Source organism: Neopelma chrysocephalum, unplaced genomic scaffold (genome assembly GCF_003984885.1).
Source record: "Neopelma chrysocephalum unplaced genomic scaffold, ASM398488v2 Primary Assembly neopelma1_59, whole genome shotgun sequence".
Lineage (NCBI taxonomy): Eukaryota > Metazoa > Chordata > Aves > Passeriformes > Pipridae > Neopelma > Neopelma chrysocephalum.
The window spans coordinates 6,199,473-6,214,580 of NW_020897714.1; the positions used below are offsets into that span (position 1 = coordinate 6,199,473).

A 15,108-nucleotide genomic window follows, 5' to 3' on the forward strand; every position below is an offset into this window, starting at 1 on the left:
GGAAGGGACCCATCACGACCGCTGACTCCAACTCCTGGCCCTGGATAGGACATCCCAAGGCATGGGATGTGCCTGAGAGTGTTGTCAAAATGCTTCTTGAACTCTGTCAGGTTTGGTGCTGTGACCCCTGCCCTGGGGAACCTGTTCCAGTGCCCAAACACCCTCTGGGTGAAAAACCTTTTTCTAATATCCAATCTAAACCTCCCCTGACTCAACTTCAGGCCATTCCCTTGGGTCCTGTCACTGGTGACCACAGAGAAGAGATCAGTGCCTGCCCCTGCTCTTCCCCTCGTGGGGATGTTGGAAGACTGCAATGAGATCTCCCCTCAGTCTCCTCTTCTCCAGGTTGAACAGACCAAGTGACCTCAGGCACTCCTCATACAGTTTCCCCGAAGGCCCTTCACCATCCTCATGGCCCTCCTTTGGACACTCTCTTATAGCTTAATGTCTTTTTTACATTCTGGCACTCCAAACTGCCACAATATTGAAAGGTGAGGCCACACTAGGTCAGAGCAGAGCAGGACAATCCCCTTGACTGGCTGGCGATGCTTTGCCTGATGCCCCCCAGGACACGGTTGGCTCTCCTGGCTGCCAGGGCACTGCTGACTAGAATAACAGTATCACTGAACTTGGTGTCTCTCTACTAAGAGAAAATACCTATTAACCACCACCACCAAAGATGAGTCTGTGGAATTATACCTGTAGATTAGATACAGATATATAAATATATTTCTAAAGGGTTTCTTCTGGTTGTACTTAAATAAAAACCATATAGCAAAATCAACTCTCATTGCAGTTTGACTACTCTTACACAGAAACAGAAATTCTGTTTTGGAAAAATGTTTCTAGTTATTTCCTTTAGAGTAAAATCAGTTATTCACAGAGGTAGGTTTTAAAGCATTATTACAGAAAGGTGAAACAAATCTTGCTCCTTCCAATGCCTCTTTGATTCTCTCAATGTCTTCCTGAAGCACTGTCCAATTTGCCATTTCATCCAATTAAAATCACCCTGTCAAAACTGTATTTCAACTACAACATGTTCAATTACTACAGGTTTATTTTTATTGCCAGAATCTTGTAACTATACTTGATTTGAAAACGCCTAATTATTTATGTCTCTGCAATTGAGTCAGTTGCTAACAGATTCTTTGGAAGAAGCAGCAAAGGACAATTTTTTCTAAGTAGGCCATCTTGGACTTTGGTTACTGCTTAAGCCAAATTTGTGGCTTTCAGAGTTGAGCTAAGGAAAAGAAGTCTTGTCTTCTCTAAAGCTGCATGTTCCTAGTCTGCTCCATTTTTCCCTTACTCTGGCCTTCAGGTGAGTGTGAAACCACTCAAGGGGCTGATGCAGCACTCCAGCAGACAAGCAAAAGGAAGCCATCAACTTTCAGCCACACTGGCTTCTTGAAGTGGTACCTTGTCCAGCTGCATGAGCACTGGCACAACAGGCAGTGAGAAGTTCAGCTAGTACAACTTAGACCATGCAAATCTTCTGCAGAAATAAAACCTAAGTCTTTTGCCTCCTTATAACATCAGCATTGATTCAAGTGGGGCTAGAAAAGTCAAGAAAAGCATCTTGAGTGACCCCTGTCTAAAATACACTGTTCATATCTACACAGTAGTGATTCTAATGTAACAAGCTAGATGAGACAATGCTTCCACAGCCAGCCCTTGCTGCAAAATTCCCAAACACAGGAAGCAGGCAAGTCTGGGCATAGCTTTATGAAACAGTATTTTGCAGCTGTGGTTTTTTTGAATTAGTGAGACCAAGGTTAGTGTGATGGAATGTAAATTGTTATAGTTTTAGTTTTATAGTTACCTAAAAAACACTGAGCAGGATAATTTCAGCAGTGCTCAAACATTTCCTTCAGAGCCCCTTTGACTAATGCTCTGAAGCACTGCCTTCTTCTCTTCTTATGGTCTCTTCTTCCCCATTTATTTTTCAACTCTTGCATGAATGCTAAACTTGAATACAATGTAGTCTTCTGAAATTAGTGCTAAACAGTTCTAGCTCTAGGGATCCAGGTTAACATGCTGTACTATCCTAGAAGAGGGGGAAAAAGTCCTCTCTGACATTTTGACTGGAAGCCATAAAAGCATACTATATTGTATTCATTTCCACTAATAAACAAACTTACAGAGGGAATACACCCCTGAACCACTAAGAGATTTTAATCTCTTTCTGTAAACTGATCCAGCTGATCTGTCTGATCCAGGAACCATGCAAAAATCTTCTGAGTTATTTTAAATCTTGATCTGCAAGGTTTTCTTTACAATTTTTTAAAAAGAAACTAAGCTGGTTTGAAAGCTAGTAGACAATCTTAAAAGTAAACTGCTAAAACAAATTCTCTGTGCTTATAAAAATATTCCTCTGCCCACATACATATCTTGATTTACTGCTACTTGCAAACAAGCTTTTCGGTTCACAGAATGCAACAGAAACACAATTCATGTTTACATGCAGATTACACTCAGATATTTCAATAAACAGAACACACTGTCATTCTCCTGTTTGAGAAATCAGTGATAACACCAACTATACTGATAGCAAATCAGAAAACCATTCTTACTAATGGCAATGTGCTTGGTGCTTTAAAATAATTCACAAAGCAGGGCAAAAACTGGCAGACCCAGTTTCAGGAACAGTAGTTCGGAATGGCTAAAATGAGGCATATCTCATTAAGAAAAGCTTAGAGAAAAATGAAAGAAAACAAAGTTGATATGGGCCGTTACAACTGAAGTATAACTACACATTTTAACACATGAAGCTCACAGTTAGGACACACAGCTGATCACAGCTCCCAAATACTCTCATGCACATCCTGTGGCCTTCATGTCAGCATGACCTTGCAGATTCTGGTCATCCTTTTAATAGACCTCACAGTATCACTCCAGATCACAACAAAACCATCACTTTCTTTTGAAAATATTTTACGTGGGTTATCATGCAACTACAAAGGAACCCCTTCACAAACTTTTAGGGTGTGTGAAAACTTCTGAAGTAAATTCAAAAGACAAACTACAGTTATAGACTAAGATCCTCATCACAAACTTTTAAGTGCATGAGGAGACAAGTTCAGTTTGTCCACGTCAGCCAGAACAGAAGAATAACACACAGCAGCCAGCAGAGTTCGTATGTAAACATGTCTTCCAGTCAATGGACACTCAGTGAAAAGGGTTTCCCAGCAATGTCATATAAATGTTCAACCATGGATTGCTGCATCCATATAAGGCAAAGTAGCCAGTGTGTCTGATTAAATAGGTAGTGTAAAATCTGTGCAATTCCTTGAGTCCTGCAACATATTGAGAAAACAATGATTCTATGAGAACACACATCACAGAAACTTCTCTGCTCTTAAGTCTCTCTTCTTTTGTTAGGTACAGGAGGCTGGGTATCTCAATGCAGACACAATCATAGAACTGCTGAGGTTGAAAAAAAACCTCTAGGATCATCAAGCCCAACTGTAAAAAATGAGAACAGCTATGTGGAAAGGCAAAAGAAAGGTATTGGAAGCCAGGAATGGTATCAGTAACCCAGGACTGGAAGGCAGAAGAGGACAGAGACAAAACAGAAAAAAAAAAAGCAAGTAATCAGAAAAATAACAAACAGAAGACTAGAACCTCAGTGATTAAATGTAAGGATGTAAGAGAAAAGGGGGAGAGAAAGGAAAGGGTATGTAGCTGGGCTAGAAAATAGAAACCAGCAAAGTGAAGAAAAATGCTGAGATGAAGAAATGTCATGTTTGATGAGGAACAACAGGGGAAGAGAGAGAAGGCAAAAAATGAAGAAGCAGGAGCAGTAAAGATGGAAAAAAACAACCTGAAAATTTCTGAAAAATAATTCATTCTTTCAACGGGAAAGAGAGTCTATAACAGAACACAAAATTTTAGGAAAACATATTTCTATTTTTGCTATCAAATGTCTATAAAGTCTACCAACAAACTCTCTCCCACAAAGTACTGACCACCTGCTGTCAGAGTAATGCAAGTAACAGTTTCAAATGGGATCTGAAAGGGTTGTCCCTATGTGAGAACGTGCTTTGCTCTCACAATTTGCTTTGAAAACCTAAGGAAGTACATCCAAAACTGTTAAAAGCATATTAAGCTCAAGGTATTTGAGCCTTGAAGCAGCTTCTGATCTCCATTCAGCCTTCATGCACCAATAGTCCAGTTCTAGGTGTAATCACAGAATGGCATTTTCTGTTTCCAAAGGACTTCTAACTGTATTTGGGACTTCAGTGGGGTCTGAGTGATTTGGATAAGAATTACTGTAGAGAAGGCTACTTTCTGTAAGACCTTCACTTACTGCAGATGTTGGAAGGGGCAAACAAGCCCAGAACAACTCTGGTCCTGACTCCTTTAGCATTCACACCAGAAAGTGAAGCCACTGGGAGACACACTTTAAGTACCCTTAAGTGAAAAATTACTTCAGGGGAGGTAAAAATTTTCAAATATAGAGGAAAATTAAGTAGATACTATTGACTCTAATCACAGTGGGCATTGTATGCCTCAAGAAGTACAATTAGAATAAACCCCACTGAGTATTTGTGAGCACTAGGCACTGGGCTGACAGCAGAAAATAATCCTTTGCTTTCGACATGAAGTTTCAAGACTGTGCAACAAGTAAGATAGATGGCAACATACATAAAATATTGAACAGCAGCTCGCAGCAAGTCGGATTCCTCCTGAATGTGATGCCAGTCCTGAGGGGGAAAGTTGACAATGACCTTACATCCCTGTCCTGGTTAGAACGGCTGGGACCAATTCATCACTGGATGGGTGCAACCCAAAACTGTGTATTCTACAGCCTTCCATGCCATTTCCCCAGAAACTGTTGTCAGTGGAGGCCTGCAAGGTGGGGGGATGTTCCTGTCCTCATACCCTTTTATGGAATTCCCCGCTCTGATGCCCTTTTATGGAATTCCCCTCTCTGAGGGAGGAACTGAGCATTATCATGCCCTTTTATGGAATTCCCTACTCTGAGGGAGGGACTGAGCACTCCCGTCTGAACTGGAGAGTATATAACTGGGAGTTTGGGAACCCTGCCACCTCTCATGGGATCCAGAGGAAGACTGCAGACCACTGCCTTCAACCAGACTGAGACCACCACCCTCAACTGGACTGCAATCACCACTTCTGACCAGACTGTAGCAGCTCTCCCACCAGCAGGTTTATCCCCTCTCCCTTTGCTTTGGACTTGGGGGTGGGCCAAGGTACACCACTTTTGTTCATACCCCAGGGTGCTGGGTTATACATTTGGGTTTTGCGGGTTAAAACCAATTATCTGTCTGTATAATTGTACTTATCGTATTATTTTAATAAATTGTTATTCTGACTTATAAATCTCTCTTTTGAATTGAGTTCATTTTCCCCTGCTGGTTAACTTTTAAACCAGCACAATCTCACATATAACTAAAGCTGATTGAGGGAAGACTGCACAACTGTAGTGGTTTGAACCAAGTTTCCCCCTGAAGCTGAAAGTGGTAACCCCCAGGGGGTGGTGACCCTTGGGGCTTGACCCAATCAGTGCTCCTGCAAAATATAAACATATCTCTGGAGACCGGAAGAGAAGCAGTAGTACTTGTGGTAAGAAGAAGAGGTGGCCATGTTGTGGTGAGCCACGAGGAGAAGGGGCTCCGGCCCCTTGGGGGCCTCTGCCCCCCCCCCCAGCCCCGGTTGGGGGCTGCAGGGACTCGGAACAGTGTCAGACTGGACTGAGTGCCTGTAGCTAGGAGCTGGGGGAGTTTCTTCCCTGTAAATAGAAGTGGGAGACGCTGGGAGCAGCGACGGAGCAGCAGCAGAACAGCAGTGTCCGAAGAGCAGTGGCAAAGAGCCAACTGATAAGAACCAAGAGAAGCAGCAGATGCCGGTATGCAACTGAAGCAGACACAGAGTTGTCTGAGGAAACGAAAAGAGCCAGCAGCAGAAAGCAGGACAAGAGACCCGAGCCAGCGGCAGGAAGAGAGTTTCGGAGGGTAAGAACTGGACAAACCAAAACCCCCAAACTCGCTAGAGACCCCTCTGAGAAAGAGGAAGGGGTGGTGGACTGAGTGGAGTCCTAAAGTGCAGTATGCACTACAGAGAGGAGCTAAGAAGCTCCGGCCTCCTGAGAGCTCAGCCAGGATGGCCAAAGGAATGTGTGTGGAGGGGGTGACCTTGGGCTTCCCTCCCCCCTCCTTGCTGCAGCTTCAGAGAAGCTGGCAGCCATCTTTGGGGCAGAGCACAGAAGCTCTGTGAAGGGGCTTGATTTCCCCTGAAGATACCAGACTGTCACGAAGACCCCCGTGCTTCGTGATATGACCGTGGTGGAACGACCTTGTCTGGGGTTACGTAGTCCACGGAAAGACCCCCGTTTTGAAGACGGAGGGCCGAGAGGGGCTTGGAGACCCCCCTCGTGTGTATTGGCAAGGATCCAGCTGCAACTGCTGCCTGAAAGAGAAGAAGAAAGCCTGCTGCCTAGAGAGACACCTGTTGCTCAGAGACTGGAAGGGGTCTTTTCTTCTTCTTCTCTCCTGGACTTTTATTTGGAGGGAGAAGAGATTTGGCCCATTGTAAATATTACTGTCATGGTAGAGATAGATATAGAGTTAAGATTGTATGCAGTGTATTATAGTATTTATTTATTTGTATAGTCTTTGTAATATATTCCTTCCCCCATATTGAGTCTCGTGTTTTTGTCTGGAAAACCCATCTCACATGGGGTTGAGATGTGGGTGGGGGGCTAGGAATCAGAATTGGATTTTGGGCCTGCTCAAACCATGACAACAACCAAGTCTTATTTAGCATTTTCTAGCATTGGTGCTTCCTGTTTTTGCAATGCCAATCAGACGAATTAGCTTATTTTCAAATAAGCTACAAATGTGGTTGTGAAAACTTCTATTTATTACTCCCCCACGCACAACCAACTTTTTGCAAGTGAGTGAGTATAGAGAGCATGTGAACAGAGATAATGTTTATGAAAAGCTACAAAAGTATGACACACACGACTAAGTATTCAGCAGATACAAAAAGCAATAAACGTCTGCATGGGAACCAAAGAGGAAGTGAAGACTGAACTAAAATGTGCTTGATTAATAAGAAATGAATCATGAAATTATACAGTTATTAAGGTTGTGACAATAAGTCCATCCATTCTGCAGTGACAAAGTGATTTAAAAAAAAAACCCTACAACAATAAAAAGCATCACTCAACTAAGTTTACAAGAACCCAGTAATATAAATATAAAACACAGCAGCACCATGCTAGGAAAGCTAAAGCATAACAGGATAGGTTATTATTTTTTACAATGAGGGAGGTGAGACTAGAGAACAGGTTACCCAGAGAAGCTGTGGATGCTCCCTCCCTCTAATTGTTCAAGGCCATGTTGGATGGGGCTGTGAGCAATCTATTTTAGTGGAAAGTGTCCCTGCCCATGGCAGGGAGGCTGGACTAGATGTTCTTCAAGGTCCATTCCAACTCAACCCATTCTACGATTCTATACAACAAGTTTGAGGGTGGAAAATACACCAGTGACGACTAGATAATTGGTAGGTGCTCTTCGCACTTTCTTCTACAACCACGAGATAGATATATATAGATGTATATACACACACACACACACCCCTAAAAGATAGATAGATAGATATCTAAAAGAGAATGCATCCATGTATCAAATAAAAATACGTTTACAAAAATGTCTTGCTTCAGTTGACGTGTTTTAGACCCCATGTTACCATAACATTTTCCTAATAGTTGTTATAGCTGTGTTGGTACTAATTCCACATGGGAAAATATTTCACACACTGGTCAGGTGCATCAAAGGCTTCTGAAATATTTTTCTGACTAAAAAACTGGAGTATTGACCAGAGTCATTACTTTCTTGACTCAAAGACAAACAAATAACAAACAGGACATGCTACATGTGGGCAGCATCTGCTACAATTGAGACAGTTGTATGGACAGTAGTATGACAACACCATAGAAATTTCTTCCAGTATAACTGTGGAGAGCAACAACATTATTTTCTTTTATTAAACTTCAGAATAGGGTGGTTCATGAATTAACTGTGAAAATACTGGCTCCTAGGCAATGTGCCAATTTAGACACTTGCTTGGGAAAGTATTCTGCACTAGTTGGTCCCAGTAGAATACTAGCTAAATTTATTTGAAAATAGTGACATAGTAAAGGGGTTTGGTTAAGTTTGCTGCACCTTTCAGGTCCTTACCCCAAAAATCAAGCTATCTATCTACAGTAGCAGCACAATGATCTCTACTACAAGCATCCATTTAATCAGCTTTATTTCTGGCAGAACTACACATGTAAAGAAATTTGCTGTGTACAATGATCTCATACCTTTTATACCTGCTTGAAACCATCCTGGAGGAGTCCTAAAAGAAACAAAAAGGAAAAACTAATTAATATTTTTCTTATATTTATACTGCCAAAATACTTTACCACTCTATAGAAAACTAAGTCTACAGTTAAGAGCAGTCCCATGCTGCCCTACAACTCAGTTTTGCACTATTTTCCTGCCAAGCGTAGACAATACCGGGATTATTGTCACCATGTTACTGCTTCTGAACACCAGCTCAGAAGCTTAAATGTCTGCCTCTGGTTAGTTACATCTGAAAACTGGATACATTTACTCCATCCCCCAGCATGCACAACAGCACACAACCTGCCACCAGTATGCCTTCACTACCACTAACTAGTACGGAAACACTTGTGTACTTTGATAGCTCTTCATCTACTTGTCTAAGAGCAAAAATGTTCCAATTTCTCAGCACCACTGCTGTCCTTCTGGATGGGAACAAAAACTGAAGCCGGCAAGTAGAAAAATTTAAACATGTTTTAACTGCTCAGATTTGACAGAGTAGAGTCCACAAATATATTTTAGGATGCTGTAAGAAGAAGAGGAACCAATTATTTTATTACTCATAAACCAAACACCCTCCAGTAAATAATACATAAAAAGTCTGGAAAGAATATTTAAGGAGTTAATGAACTGAACAACTGCCTTTACCAGAAAAAAATAAAGGCGAAGTATGAAATTCTGTCTATCTAGGATACTAACTGCAGGCAAAGAAATAAATGAGTTCTCAAAACAAGATGCAAGAGAAATTCCATCCACTCTGAAAATTCCACAAGACATTACACTGCCTTCACTGATCAGCACATCAGTGAGTCTGTAAGTAAATAAACAAGCTAAAAATTAGGATACAAAGAATGTTTATTATTTTACTATAGAAAATGAAATTGACAAAAATATTTGTATTACAGAAAAACAACTTGACCTGAAAGTGCATTTTATTTTATATAGCATTTTTGACTGCTGCCATATGTGCTACATTTTCCCTAATATAAATAGAAGAACAAAATTCAACAAAGTGAAGTCAGGGGAACTATTTAAAGAAACCCACAAAGTGGAGCAAAATTGCTGTTTTAACACTGATAACCATTTTATCATTGTTGACAGCATCTGAAAAGTAGCTATTCACAGCTGTAAAACAGCAACCTAAATTTACCTTTAAAGGGCAAGGAAATGTAATTTTAAATGGTACCACTGCTATTTTTCAAGTTTACTAAGAGTATGTTATCTTTAAAAGGTCATGGCATCAGGCAGAGGTTTCTGAGGACTGGAAGGAAGTAAATGTCGCTCCTTTCTTCAAGAAAGATCATCTGGGGAACTACAGGACAGTCCTTAGCTCAGTCCCTGAGTAGGTAATGGATCAAATCCTCAAGGACAAGAAGGTGAAATCAGCATGCATATATGGAGAGAAATCATGCTTGACTGACCTCACAGCCTTCTATGATGAGATGGCTTAGCAAATGAAAGAAGAGCACATAATGTTTATCTTGATTTTAGCAAAACTTTCAACACTTTCCCACATAACATACATATAGGCAAACTGCTGGAATAAGGACCAGGTAAGCAGACTGTGAGGTGCAATGAAAAGTGACTTGACTACTGGGCCCAAAGTGTTATAAACAGCAGCATTAATTCCAGCTGGACGACAGTCTTTGAAGGGGCTGATACAGGGGCCAATACTGTTTAACAACTTCTTTAATGACCTGAATGATGGGTCAAAGTACATTCCCAGCAAGTTTGCACACTACACAGAACTTGGATGAGAGGTTAACAATATGTCAGGTAGCCGTGTTACCATGGAGAGAGACACTGATAGGCTAGAAAATGGGCTTACAGAGATTCCATGAAGTTCAAAAAAACCGAAAACGCAAAGTCCAGGAGCTGGGGAGGAATAATCCCAAGCACGAGTACCTGCTGTGGACTGGTTGGAAAGCTGCTGTGCAGAAAAAGATCCTGGTGGACACCAAGTTGAACACAAGCCATCCCTGTGTCCTTGCAGCAAAGAAGGCCAATGGCACCCTCAGGATGCACTGCCAGCACGTTGAGGAACAGCATCCAAAGGAGAGCAACAAAGATATGGAAGGGTCTACAGGGAAGCCACACGAGGAGCAAGTGAGGTCACTTGGCTTGTTCAGCCTGGAAGAGACTGAGGGGAGATCTCATTGCAGTCTTAAACATCCCCATGAGGGGAAGAAGAGGGGTAGACACTGATCTCTTCTCTGTGGTGACCAGTGATAGGACCCAAGGAAATTGCCTGAAGTTGTGTCAGGGGAGGTTTAGGTTGGATATTAGAAAGAGGTTTTCACCCAGAGGATGGCTGGGTACTGGAACAGGCTCCCCAGAGCAGTAGTCATAACACCAAGCCTGACAGAGTTCAAGAGGTGTTTCAACAATGCTCTCAGGCACATGCTGTGATCCTTGGGGTGTCCTGTGCAGGAACAGAATTTGGACTTGATGATTCTTGTGGATCCCTTCCAACTCAGGATATTCTACCATTACCCTCTTCTCTGCCCTAGTGAGACCACAGATGGTGTGCTTCCGCCAGTTCTGGGCTTCTCAGTATGAGAAAGATATACTGGAGAGACTCCAGCAAAGGGCCACACACATGATTAAAGGTTTGGACACACGTAGAAAAGCTGAAAGTGCTGGAATGTCCAGCATGGAGCAGACAGTGCTCAAGAGGTATCTTGCCAATATGTATAAACACCTCATGGGGTAAGAGATCAAGACATTTCTATTCTTGGAGATAATATAAAAATCCAACTATCTACAGTCCTGAGCCATTTCCTGTAATTGATCCTGTTTTGTCTGCAGGGCTCGGACTAGAGACTTCCCAAGATCCCTTACAACGTTAATGATTTTTAGCTTTACGACAGTCAATAATGACCGTCAAGGTGATCTGACTCTGATGTATGTGAAGAGATTCAAATTGTTCCATCTAATACATTAAGATATATATTCACTGTATATGAAACTGAAATGCCACATCAGTAATATCAGACACAGGTCTGATGATGATGGTCTCAGAAACATCCTGGTTGTCCCATTAGCCATAGACAAATGGTTCAATTCCCTTTATAAGCTTGGATGGAGGTTGTTACATAGATTACTAGGTCAAAATTTTGCCTGTCTGCAGAAACAATAAAGTAGGAACTCTGGGCTCTAAGCTTCCTCAGTTCTTATTTTTTTCACAACTTTTCCAAGAAAATGCTGAAGCCATGACTATGCTTCTTAGTGAACATAAGCCTGTGTTTACAGTCAAAGGCAGAAATTGCATGTGACATTGGAGTCCAATGAAGCACACATACCCTTGTACGAAGAAATCTTTGGATCTCAGATGCTTGTTTTGTACTCTAGATGCTAAAGGGATGCAACAAATGCACCATATAACCCCAAATTTGGTAAGACTTTTTCATACAAATTTGCAAATATAAGCTGTAAAGAAATTTATACACATAGACTTGTACATTTAACTCAATGGGACACTTAAAAGTTTGGCAGTACTATCCAAGAAAGCCAGTTCTTCAGAAAAAGCTGGGAAAGCAAACAAGTGCTCAGAGACAAAGTGCATGGCAAATACACTCATTTGCTACAAATTACAGCTGTTAAAACAAAAAACCCCAAACCTTTAACCAATTAACCAGCCCTTTGTAACAGATGTTACAAGTATTAGTGGGTTTTATTTTTGTAGCTAAAACTAACTACAAGCAACAGTTAAAAATGCACATCTGATGTATAAAAAATAAATTCTTCTGACCAACAAATTAATACTGCAGATTTGGTAAATTATTACTTTTATCACTTTGAAATCTCTAATGGAAATGCAACCTAATCGTTCTTTCAGGTGATGGTGCAAGCACTAGGAAAATATTTTTTTTTTATCTCTGCTCTCATCTTATGAAATTTATTTTGTGTGCCTTATTTGTGTGAAAGCTGCTGGTAACATGAATATATGTAGTTACACTGTAAACAGCATTATGTGTCTATTAATCAAAAATAAGCTTTCAAACTATGCAAAAGATCTTAAAATGAGGCAAACATCTATAATTTAAGCTCTTGTCTTCTCCACCACTTTTGCAGAAGTGAAGGTTGGCAGAAAGTGAAGAATGGGAAGGAGAAAGGAAGGATATCCTTGTTCTGCAAAGAATTAATCTAAAACCATTAGTATGATTAGTCTTGTATATAAATATTAATTTACAAATCTTGTTTATATTCTTTAGTATTTTTTAACTCTGTCTTTTAACCCATGTTTAAAATACCTAGTCATTACTACAGAAATGAATGATTTGTCATGAGAAATGAATAGATCAGTTTATTTGACTTCCCTGTAAAACAGAATTCTTTTTACTGTCTGGAAATCCTGAACAGAAAAACAATCAATAAAGAAGTAATCCACAACAATTATGCTAATGGTTTCTTTCATACTGGTGAAAATATACTGCTGTCAAAGACATCTACTAACATTAGTTCTTCATCTAAGGTTGAAACCAGACACTCATTTCAATGCAGTATTCTGAACACAGCTTTAAAATTATTTTTACCTCTTGCACATATCTCAGGCAGCTTGCATTACCTTTTAACAGTATATATTTTGCTATTCATCTAATTATTATGTTCAAAAACACTGCAGACTGACATACATCAGCAGTGCTCTGGAAAAATGGTCATGCTACCTTTCTGTCTAGTGCACAAAAGTGATTGTGCAGACCAGCATTAACACAGGTGTGATCTGTGTGAAAATAACCAAGGAAAAAGTAAAGATTTGTCTCATTCCGCATGAGTTCCTTCATGTGATTCACTGAAAAGACTAACACAAAGACACACGTACCTGTTGCACAAGAGAATGTGTAAGGGCAGGAAATGCAGCTGAGACCATTTCAATTAATGCAACCGTTTACTGCCAATTAAATTTATGTCAAACTAGGATGCAAGGAACTTGGCTAATTCCCCTCTTTGGCCTTGGCTCATCTTGGTATTTCATCTGGCCAACAGAGAGATTAAATAAACAAGCTGGTCATTGGGCTTTAAATAAATAGAGTTGTCTGTGTTTACAAGTGTCTGACAAAGATTTCCAGATGTTAAACCAACCCTACCACTACTAATTTGCTAGTTAAAATGCACTAACAAACATTGTTTTTAAACAAGTACAAGCTCTGGAGTCAGCTGGACTATGAAAATGGTTCAGTGGAAACACTATTTAGAAGTTTTGTAAACTATTAAAGCAAACACCTTGGATCTAATCAGGCTAGTAGGACACACTGGTATATATACTGGTATGGAGAATATGTGCACTGTTTTGAAATTTGACCATACAGCAGTGCAAATTATGACTACATAATGATATTCCTGCAACATGCAAGGTTAAATTTTTACTGAAATTAGGCCATAAAAACAATTTTTTTTCATATGTAACTCAAATATAGGCTTCCTACAAAGTTTCCTATATGTTCTTCAAGATGTGAGCAAATACAGCTTCACTACATGGAGGAAGGAGGTCTGGTTACTAGGGTTTCTTGCCTTTTTACATATCAAGGAACATGTAGATTCTATTTACATCCAGCAAATCAATTCCAATTCCTTCATAAGTCACATCTTGATTAACTACAGCTACTTCTCACATTCAGTGCACCTTTGTTTTGAGATTTGTTTGGAAATGGCAATTGCATATCTTCTGCAACGCAGACAAAATTTCATTCAGATATAAAAGTGAGATAACATCTGAATGCTTAACTGAAATAACTGCAGGTGTGAAAATCAGCAGAGAGATGAAATACCTTTCTTCTCCCTCCCATCAAAATTCCCCAAAAGCAAATGTCTCTTGGGAGTCAGTTTACCTTCCATTCCTGAATCACAGAATATGCTGAGTTGGAAGGGACCCAGCAGGATCCTGGCCCTGCACAGGACACCCCAAGAATCACATCATGTGCCTGAGAGTATTGTCAAAATGCTTCTTGAACTCTATCAGGCCTGGTGCTGTGACCACTGCCTTGGGGAGCCTGTACCAGTGCCCAACCACCCTCTGGGTGAAAAGCGTTCTCCTAATATGAAACCTAAACCTCCCCTGACTCAGCTTCATGCTGTTTCCTCGGGTCATGTCACTGGTCAAGAATGAAGAGATAGTACCTGCCCCTCCATTTCCCCCAGTGACGATGCTGTAAACTGTGATTAGGTCTCCCTTTAGTCTCCTCTCCTCCAGGTTGAACAGACCAAGTGACCTCAGCCACTCCCCATACGGTTTCCCTTCAAGGTCCTTCACCATCTTCGTTGCCCTCCTTTGGACACTCTCCAATAGCTTAATATCTTTCCTATATTGTGGCGCCCAAAATTGCCACAATATTCAAGGTGAGGCCACCCCAGTGCAGAGCAGAGCGGGACAATGACCTCCCTGGACCACTGGCAATGCTTTGTCTGATGCCCCCCAGGACACGGTTGGTCCTCCTGGCTGCCAGGGCACTGCTGACTCAGATTCAACTTGCTGTTAACCAGGACCCCCAGGTCCCTTTCTGTGGCACTCATTCTCCAGTCTGTATGAACATTCAGGGTTGCCCCATCCCAGGAGAAAAATCTGGCACTTTCCCTTGTTGAACTTCACATGGTTGGTGATTGCCCAGTCCTCTAATTTGGTCAAGGTCTCTCTGCAGGGCCTCTCTGCCCTTGAGGGAGTTGACAGGTCCTTCCAATTTAGTGTTGTCCCTTTGAAAATTTCTAGAGATGTTTTTCATGGAATGCAACACTAATTCAATTTTGAACAAAAATGCTT

General features: G+C 41.0%; 1 protein-coding gene across 1 annotated transcript in view; it reads right to left on the minus strand.

Annotated features, from left to right (window-relative positions):
- The window catches only part of PAWR (pro-apoptotic WT1 regulator), an 81,401-nt gene that overhangs the window by 12,092 nt on the left and 54,201 nt on the right, over positions 1–15,108 (minus strand). The window contains exon 3 of the mRNA XM_027679773.1: positions 8,333–8,367. Within this exon, the coding sequence (XP_027535574.1) occupies positions 8,333–8,367 (35 nt within the window). The remainder of the gene's footprint in view (positions 1–8,332; positions 8,368–15,108) is intronic.